Source organism: Chiloscyllium punctatum, chromosome 10 (assembly GCF_047496795.1).
Source record: "Chiloscyllium punctatum isolate Juve2018m chromosome 10, sChiPun1.3, whole genome shotgun sequence".
NCBI classification, from domain to species: domain Eukaryota; kingdom Metazoa; phylum Chordata; class Chondrichthyes; order Orectolobiformes; family Hemiscylliidae; genus Chiloscyllium; species Chiloscyllium punctatum.
In genome coordinates, this window is record NC_092748.1 from 33,062,293 (window position 1) to 33,072,551 (window position 10,259).

At 38.1% G+C, this 10,259-nt stretch overlaps 1 protein-coding gene across 1 annotated transcript; it reads left to right on the forward strand.

Annotated features, from left to right (window-relative positions):
• Positions 1-944: 944 nt before the first annotated feature.
• Positions 945-5,379, forward strand: LOC140482018 (gamma-crystallin S-1-like). Its single transcript, XM_072578846.1, has 3 exons — positions 945-1,022; positions 1,117-1,359; positions 5,031-5,379. The coding sequence occupies exons 1-3, from the start codon at positions 1,014-1,016 to the stop codon at positions 5,304-5,306; spliced, it is 528 nt and encodes a 175-aa protein (XP_072434947.1). The 5' UTR covers positions 945-1,013; the 3' UTR covers positions 5,307-5,379.
• The last annotated feature ends 4,880 nt before the right edge of the window (positions 5,380-10,259 follow it).

The following is a 10,259-nucleotide window of genomic DNA, read 5'->3' on the forward strand; positions in this document are numbered from 1 at the left end:
AAGCCGGGTCCCTGACACTGTGAGGCAGCAGTGCTAACCGGAAGAACTGGATAAAAGTGGGGTGCGTTGCTGCTTGAACTACCATATTGCTTTACCAGTCCAAGAGTTGTTCTCATAAAACTGGGTAGATATATTCTAAAGTATGAGCATAAGTGATGAATTTTCAATGTCCTTGTTAGGAATGCAACTTCTTGAGAAGAAAGAAGTAAGTGAAAAAACAATAACTTTAAAGCTCACTTTGGTAAATGTGGGGAGAGAAACAAAACAAGCTGGAAACAGTACTATTCATTGTACAACATGTTCAAATACAATAGTTTGATTCTTCCAGTGGTTCAGCCTGTTTAGCTAAGCAGTACCTAGGTGCTTCAGAAGTTAAAGTAATCAGTATGAACATTCCCTGCTCAACACTATCCATCGTAAAATGAAAGTTGTGAATATGTTTGTGTACATTCAGAAGAAGCAATCAAACCCATATCAGTGTGGCAGTACTGTGGATGATTTGCCAGAGACTCTTCTTCTTAATTGATGGAAGTTTTTGCCTGGAACATTCAGAGTTCAGCTTTTCTGATGGATTTCTGAATAAATTCTTATTATTAAAGACATTCGAGATGACATGTATGGGTGGCATAGGAAGCGTCAGAACTTCTTCTGTTGTAACAAATTTTTCATGGAATCAATCACATTATTGATTATTAATGTTCTTTACAAACAAATGCATGAATAAACTATTCATTAAGTGTAAAAGATCTATGTGTTAAACATTTATTCCTATGTTAAGCTACACAACCATGAGTGCAGAAATCAAATCAACACACGACAGCACTTCTTTAATACTGAACAATCATTTTGTTCACAAAGGATATCGCATCCAGATTTTGCTGATATGCAAATACAGGTTATTAAAATAACAAAGCATTAGATTACAGTGCATGATCTGGTTAGATATATAAACCTCACATTTCACATCCCAGTGCCATTGTCCATCAAAACAGCCCTTTGGGTGAAAATTAAAAATGGGAAAGGTAAGGCCGGTAGTAATTGTGAAATGTAGCAGCTATTTATTACTTTTGTTATCTTGTAGATTTTATTGAACTAACTTTCCTCTCCTCACTACAGATAATTTTTTATGAGGACAAAAACTTCCAGGGCCAGTGCTATGAGTGTAGCACTGACTGTTCAGATCTGCACTCATTCTTTACTCGATGTAACTCTATCCGAGTGGAGCGAGGCTGTTGGGTGCTTTATGAGAAAGCAAATTTCACTGGATATCAATATATTCTGACCAGGGGAGAATATCCAGACTATCAGCACTGGAATGGATACAGTGACAGTATTAAATCATGCCGGCTCATTCGCCATGTGAGTACGGGTTTAAATGAGAAAAGGACAGAGTTTTTAGGAGATTATTCACTGACATTTTAGTTACTCGATGTAAACTTAGACATCTGTGGATTTAAGAAAGAACAGTAATAATTTGCGTAGAGTGTTGGCGTACAATCACTGCTTTATTAAATCTACACTCTGTATAACATAAACGTAATACTATCTGTGTTCTGAAAATTATAATGAATTTAAAAACTGCAAGGCTGATTAGGTTTATATCCAGTAATGTTTGATATGTAAATTCCCTGGCAAGTGGTTGGAATTTGAAACTCACTATTGCTGGGAATAATTGAAGAGTATTGCACAGGTAGATTTCAGGAAATGCTAGATAGGTTCACGATGGAGGGAAAATGATAAATAGTAAGAAGAGGTAACATTCATGGTTCAAACACCAGCATAGGTCAGCTAGGCCGAATGGCTTGTTCCTTTGCTACAAATTATTTTTAAAAGGATAGAGTTTCATCAAATTTTGCAATGAGGCAATAAATGTCAGAATGAGCCTTTCACTTTGGGCATACAGTGTCAGTATCAGCACTCTCAGACTGGGTACCATTTGGTTTTAAAGCCAGAATATAGTTTCCTTTCTCTAACCCACTGTTTTGGACTTGGTTATTAAATGGCTGTCACTTTTACAAAGCCCAAGTGAACTACGTAAAAACTGATACCTGATGTAAGATAGGGTGTCTGTCTAACATTAGGTCTAGGGTACCATGAAGGGATATTGCACTGGGAGCTTTACTCTAAATCCAAAATGCTACATTCTGGCTTTGGATTGCTTGTTGCTGACCTCATGTGAAAAAAGCAGGAGCATTTTAATTTCCCAGTGCTGATTGTATTCATTACGAACAATAAAAGCATGCATTAACCAGCAATTTACAGTAGATCTGAATAAAACACTAATATTGCAGTCAAATTGAAAACCTTGAATCTTTGTATCTAGGCATTAACAGTGTTTGAGAACAGGGAACAGAATTAGTAACTCTGAAACACACATTGTGAACTGCTGATAACATAGAAACTTGGCCAAAATTGGAATTAAAATGCCAACATAAACTTAAATGTATTTGATTTTTTTGGGATTTCAAATGATGTAGGAAAATATGACTATGTTGTTAAATATTAGCTTATAAAAGCAGTGATAAATTCTCAATTCCTTATTTCGTTTATTACATCAGCTAAGCATTATCACTAATCTAGATGTCTCTAACTTTCCAGTGCCCAGTAACTTGACAGTGCAGGCATCCCCATTGCACTGTGTTACTGGTTTATCTAGCCATAAGCTATTGATAGCATAATGATGAATGTGCAATTGAATAGTTATACATTCTTAGTGGTTTGGAGATTGATATATAGAATTATAAATGTTACTGTCTAGAAATAAACTATTTTGTTTTTGATGCTTGCTGCTGCTCTTACAAGAATACAATCAAATCTATTTCTATTCACCTGTCCACTCCCCAATTCATATCAGTCTTTCTTTTCAGTTCAGTTCAATCACGTTATCATTGCCATTGGATCAGTCAGTTGTTAAGGATTCAAAGCTCTAAAAACTGTGGGCAAATGTTTCCCCAGTTGTGAAGTATGGGGTGAGGATGTTAGGTGGTGACCAACATGTCACACCCACCACCAAGAAAATACCTTCAATCAGCTCATTAAGGGTTTGGGCAAGCTTCTCAGAGAATCACAGGACTAGGCACTGCCAAACGCTGTCAGCAAATCAGAATTTGGCAGCTACTGTCCGTTGCTTCAGGCCTCCTCCCTGGGGGAGCCAACAGTGCGGAGGTATGGAATTTTTATACTCCTCTTTCAGGGTGTGTGCAATGGAAGGGGTGGTGTCAGGGCTTTGGAGGTAAAGGCAGACATGCGGCTTTTAGCGGTCAACCCTTTGCCCTCCATATCTACCACTCCGATTGCTCCACAATTGGAGAAATTTGAGTACTCACACCAACTTTGGCAGTTTCCTGCTTTTCCAGTTGGGAAACAGCTGAGGAGGCAGAGTGATCAGAGAAGTAGCAAACTGGACTCTTAAGTGAGCATTCATGGGCTGCATAAGAGCCTTAGCTGATGGTGGGATGAGAATATTTTTGCTCAGCTCATAATCAGTGAACTGATTAGAAGAGGGTGAAACTCTAATGGTTATTCATCCATTATTTTCCCTTCTTGCCACTGGATAAAAAGGGAAAAGTTGCACAATGTGCGGTCAAAGATATATGCTCTAACTTTGCCCTGTTTGATAGATGAAGGACATTTGTGGAGTTATAGAGCTATACAGTGCAGATATAGACTCTTCAGTCCAACTTGTCCATTCAACATTAGTTCATTTTTCAATGCAATTCCTTACTAACTACTAATCTTCTAGTTTAGCGACTCACCAACGGTGAAAATTGGAAAACTATCATGCTTTGCTACGTACCTGTGAACTTCTCCACTATATTTTTTCTTGTCCTGTTTCCATTTTTATTCTTGGGATGTGGGCTTTGTGAGCTGTCTTCTTGAAGCATTGCAGTCCATGAGCTGTAGGTCGACCCATAGTGCAGTTAGGGAGGGAATTCTAACACTTCGACCTAGCAACACCAAAGGAACAGCGATTATATTTCTGAGTAATTTGATATATTTCAAATTAACAGTTTATTTTTTCAAAGTGAGTTATACCAAATAAATCAAAAAGGCTGGAAGGTGCATCCTAGGATTATCATTGACCAGAAACTGAATTGAACTATCAATATAAATACTGGAGCTACAAAAGCAGGTCAGAGGTTAGGAATTCTGCTGCAAGTAACTCACTTTGTGACTTCCCAAAGCTTGTCTGCTCTGCACAGGGCACAAGTCAGGAGTGTGATGGAATATTACCCACTTCCCTGGGTGAGTGCAGTTCCAACAACATTCAATTTGCACTAATTCTTTTTGACTCAGCAAGTCACAGTGAAGATGAATCTTTCTTTGTGCAATAATATAACTGATAACAAATCTGTTTAATACTTCTCCCAAATTATATTTGCATCGAAGTCAATAAAAAGCAGTGACATAAATTATTCATTATGATATATTTTACAATATTGCACAAAGCCAAACTGACACTAATTTTATACCTTTTGAGTATCTTCTTAAAACGAAGGCTGACTAAAATTTCAGCCATGTGACAGATCTTATGCAATTGCCTTTTGTATCTCTATGACCATTTGTTGAGGATTACGTGGAAAAATTAACTTTAAGAACCAGTGTCATTGTCTGTAACAAGGACACACAATGGAATGTCTCATAAAACACACAGGTTTAGATTGAATGATATCGACAAACTGCGTTGAATCTCTCCGAATTTCCATTTCCATTATTATTCCAACAATAAACATATGGGACAGATGTGAACTGTACTGTTGACTCATATTCCCACAATTACAGCCTTGTACTACAACAAATCTACTCTTTACAATTGCTTCGAGTCTAAATAGACAAGCAGGAGGCTGGAAGAACACAACAAGTCAGGCAGCATCAGGATTTGGAGAAGTCGACGTTTTGGGCGTAACCCTTCTTCAGCCCTCAAGTCTCACAAGTGTCTATCATATTTCAGTTGTTATTGCCTTGAAGATATATTAGCAAATTAAATTAGCAAATTATTAACTATCATTTATTCTGTTTTAATACTGCAGGCCACTGGTGGTTTGTACAAAATTCGAATCTATGAAAGGGCAGAGTTTGGTGGACAAATGGTAGAACTGACAGAAGATTGCCCATCTATCCATGATCGTTTCCCTTACCGTGAACTGCAATCCTGCCAAGTGATAGAAGGAGCTTGGGCCTTTTATGAGCATCCTAATTACAGGGGCAGACAGTATCTGCTTGAAAAAGGAGAATACAAGCACTACAGTGATTGGGGTGCAAACTTTCCCACTGTGGGATCCTGCCGTCGCATTATGGAGTTCTAGAAGATTCCACCTTGTGGCCTTTCTTCCCCCCTAGATGGTATTTTAAATATCCAATAAAGTCTGAGAAGCAGCATATCTGATTTATGTGTTTTATATCTGAGTGTACCATACAAGCTTAATAATGGATTAGGAAGTTTAAAGCACAATCTGACTGGTCTTTTCCAATATATATGTGTGAAACAAACACAGAAGCAACACCAAAAGATTTGAAGCAAATATAAATTAGGCAAATTATTAACTGATGAAGAAATTGAATCAAATTTGATCTAAGCTAAACTTTTTTCATATGTTGAGACACTTTTAAAAAGACTAATACATGTGAAACTAGAAGCTAACGTAAAACCTTATTTGTTTTAAATCATTAAGAATTAACTTCAAACACATTGCATAATTTTAATAAGCACATCCAAGTATGATTGCACATCTGATGTTAATATACTTTAACATTAATTCTATGAAGTCTATAAATTCCTAAAAACAGTTCATCGCCTACTCAAGCATATTCCCATTGCAATTCTCTAATCCCACTGTCAAGTATGGCTTCTCAAGTCAAGGACTGAGCCATCTTTTGCATTCACTGGCAAAAGTAGCCTGAATGCTTTTAGTCTTTTGAAAGCTAGTATTTGCCCTTTTTCTGGATAAACTGCCCAGAATCACTTCTTGTGGGAGCTGGCATTACTGATTCACTGAGGCATTGTGCTTCACTTTAAACTGTATAAAGGAATGCTTTTCAAAATGAGATTCTTTTTACTCATCCTGTCACATTTGATTCTCACAATCCATCTGATATGAATTGGAGTTCAGGTTTTGGCTGTTTATTTCCTCTTCCTGCCATTTCAATGTAATTTGCTCTCTGAAAATGATCTCTTCCTTGCTTTTTTTTGTTCCTTACTTGCTGTCAGTTGGCACCTTGTTGAGTTTATTCTATTTTCTTCTTCTTGTAAACTAAAGGCTTTTAAGATGCAACATTAGGACTTCACCCTGCTTATTCTCGCACCCTCATCAGTCTTATATTTCTACCCTTATTAATAGCTTTCATTGCGGGCTTAGCCTTGTCTTAATACTAAAGATATTTTAGCCTTTCAGTTATTTACTGATAAATTTCATTCGAGGTATCTACTCAGCTTTAATATTCTCCATATCACCAAGTACAAATGGTTTAAAGCAAAAAGCAAAATGGATTCACATAGCACCTTACATGGCCTCAGGGAGTTCCAAAGTTTTCCACAGCCAATGAAATATGAATGAAATGCATTTTGTTGAAACGTAGGAAATGATGAAGCTTTTTTTTTCAAAATGAGGATTGACAAATAACAATGCTGTTATGAGCGGATAACCATTTCCACTGAGAGGTAAATACTGACCGTCACAAGAACAAACCTCCTCAGCTTTCTTCTCAAAACTCTTTGAAATCCTCCAAAGGGACTGGTGGGACTTCAGTTTAGTGATCAGTCCAGAAGACATTACTTTCAGCAGCAAGCAGCCCCTCAGTCAATGAATATTGCATTCCTGAGGTCATTGAGCTGACTCGAGGCAAGAATATTACCACTGGGATATAGCTAACACTCAGGCAACAATAAAAAAAATGAAAATTGTTCTTGAAATAACACATCTGAATTTTCATAACAAGATTCAAAGTTTCTGATAAAAATCATATTTCATTTATGTAAAGACCAACCAGAATATCAACATCTCTCTCCAATGAACTTTCAAAAAAGATCTAACTCTCCAAAATGCTGTGCACATATTTTGTAGATTTAGAATTTAGACTTTATTGTCACATGCACTCAAGGACAGAAGTGCAGGAGTACAGTGATATGAGTATAATGTTGTCATGGATAGCCATCTTAGGTATCAAGGTAATTAGGTACAGAAAAAAAGCTGAGGTACAAAGTAGTAAGAGAAATCTTATAGTCCATATGTAGGTGGAGGCCTGGAAAATGAGATGAGTTGTTGTCAGGACCAATACCAACACCTACATATTGCCACCCAAGTAAGTACCAGGCTGGAAGACTCATGGGTGACCTTCTCATCCCAATTCCACTTGAAACCCTTAAGTGGTTAATTAAGGACCAGCTAAAGTCTTATTCTGGCCCAACTGGCAGGCACACTCATGCCCTTGATTCTGACCATTCTACGCCTTTTTAGCCTCACTCCTCAAGAAACCCCACTCCCCAGTAACATATACTTTTTTTCCTGGTTACTGCTCCATCCTGGGTGCCCATGAGTGCTGTACCAATAGCTGCCACAGCCTCCTCCAGGACATCACCAAGTGTTGGAATGTCCATCTTCTGTTTGGGTGGCAGCTTCAGGTGGTTGTGACATTGTATCCTGAGCTCCTCATTTGAGAGGAAGGAGCACTGGTGTCCACTGGTATCTGATAGACATCAGTTCTTTCTAAGCGTTAACATGTACATCTTGGCACTTTTGCAGGCACCACATGAGATCAAGATTGCGCTCTTGAATTTTGACTACCCATAGCCAGGGACAATTACTCTCACAATGCATGAATAAAAAGCAATAAAGATGCATCATAGAAAAGCAAATTCCAATAATTCACAAGTGTACAGTAATTCGATAGAGAAGTTAGTGATAATTATCTGACATCTAGATATCCACAAAGAAGTGCACATCTGTGTTCTAAACATATTCCAGAAATTGAAATGTGCAGATGCTTTAAATATAAATTTGATGTTTGAATTCATGCAGTAAAATAACTTGTGAGGATTAATTTTCTTTTTGTCAAGATCCACCATGATATTATTACAAATTTGTAGACAAATATCTCCATAGAGGCCAGTATCCTGTCACCAAGTCACCCTTTATTTACACATGGAAAGTCCTTGAGACTGGTCCAGCTCCTTCAGTGCCAGCTGTCAGATTGAACAGGACGGTTGACTCTCCTGTTTACATCTGTCAGCCTGGGCTCCCTGATTGGAGCAGATTAACAACTCCAATCAGAGACCTCATATTCTGTGAGTTCCACTTTGCTGACCATATTACAATCATTACAGTTGGAGAGAAGAGGAGATAAAATCCTGAGGTCATAGCCTGGCAACGTAAAACTTTGATATATTATTTCATCTCACCACTGAAATGAATATGATCAATTATAAAGCCACAGGCCCCATTCTGGCAGCATAGTTATCCTTGTCACTACAATCACTGTGAAAATTTCCTCCTTATTATTCAACCTTTGTTCAGAAAATTAATCCTGGCGATATGCATTATTGAATCTTTGATTTGTCCATAAACTATTCTGTATATCTCAGCATTTTTCTTTCAGTGCTCCTGCATTTAGAGGCAGTATCAAATAGAACTTGTCCTGGAATTTGCCAAAGTGCATTCAGTTGCGATGGTACAGAGCTCCTTATTAGTTCAGAGAGCATGGGCAAATCTTCTGGGCTCTGGTTAGTAAAATTTTAGAAGTTTAAAATTTTGAATGGGCCATTAGCCTGTATACAGAGCCCTGTGGAAAGATTTCCTGTTGTGAACTAAGGCCTCCAGAGGACTACATTGCATTTAACTGGGTGGTTAGCTAGGACGTACATATATACATGCATACATAGATACATAGACAGATAGATACATACATAGATCCATAGGCAGATAGATACATACATAGATACATAGGCAGATAGATACATACATAGATACATAGGCAGATAGATACATAGATAGATACATACATACGCACATAGATAGATAGATAGATGGATTAGATAGATAGAATTTACAGTACAGAAGGACGCTATTTGACATATTGTCTCTGCACTAGCTCCCAAAAGCGCTTCTCAGCTAGTCCCACTCTCCAGTCCTATCTCCATAGCTCTCATCACTTTCCTCACCTTCATCACTTTTAAATGCATATCCAGCTCTCTTTTAAAACCTCACATGGAATCCCCCTCCTCCACTCTCAGACTCAGCTCACTTCAAATCCTAATGACTCTCTGAGTAAAGATGTTTCTCCCCATCTCACTCATATCTCTCTCACTGGTAATCTTGAAATTGCGATCCCTAGTTACTAGTGACTAGTGGAAATGGAATATCCTTTGATGTCTAACCTTTTCGGTGTATTTGGGAAGATAGGAAACTGAATATTAATGAGGTGAGCTGTGTCAATGATAAGGTGTTGAACAAGCAGTAATCCCCTAGAATTGGCAACTCCACTCTGCCTAATAAGAAACTCACTTCACTCAATAGGTGCTTAAGGGATGCAATGTAGGCCTTGTTGGATTTCTCAGGCAATTCTGCCCTAAATCCTACCATAGCACACATCATTCAGGCCCATACAAAAATCTAACCAATAATTCTTTTAGCTCTAATATAGGCATTGCCTTATTACGAATAATTTGGATATTCCTCTCATAGATACATTATGACAGAACTACTGTGTCATGAGGTATACACAAACACAAGCTAAATGCATTTGCAGCCATCATTTGGAGACGGCGGTATTGGACTGGGGTGGACAAAGTTAAAATCACACAACACCAGGTTATAGTCCAACAGGTTTATTTGGGAGCACTAGCTTTCAGAGCACTGCACAACCACCTGATGAAAGAGCAGTGCTCCGAAAGCTAGTGCTTTCAAATAAACCTGTTGGACTGTATTTGCAGTTGTCAGTTTTTATCTTGATTTCTGTGGTATCTTGAATGCAAGATTGCATGCAAGCTTGCAACTGATGCTTCATGAAACTATCATTAATCTACTTCTAAATTATTTACCAATATTATTGGGTGGGGGGGAGGAAAATTTTAGACTCTAAGGGTGTTGATTCTGCCAGCTGGGCACGGAGGTGAATGGGTCCATGGGGCAGGGAAAGAGACTGCTGAGACCCAGGTGGAGAAGGTATTATCAGGTCCAAGGATTAGGGTTAGGGTTAGGGGGTGATTGCATCCAGTGGTTAAGAGTGTTGTCCCCTTCATGAGAGGTGGGTATCAGTCCAGGATG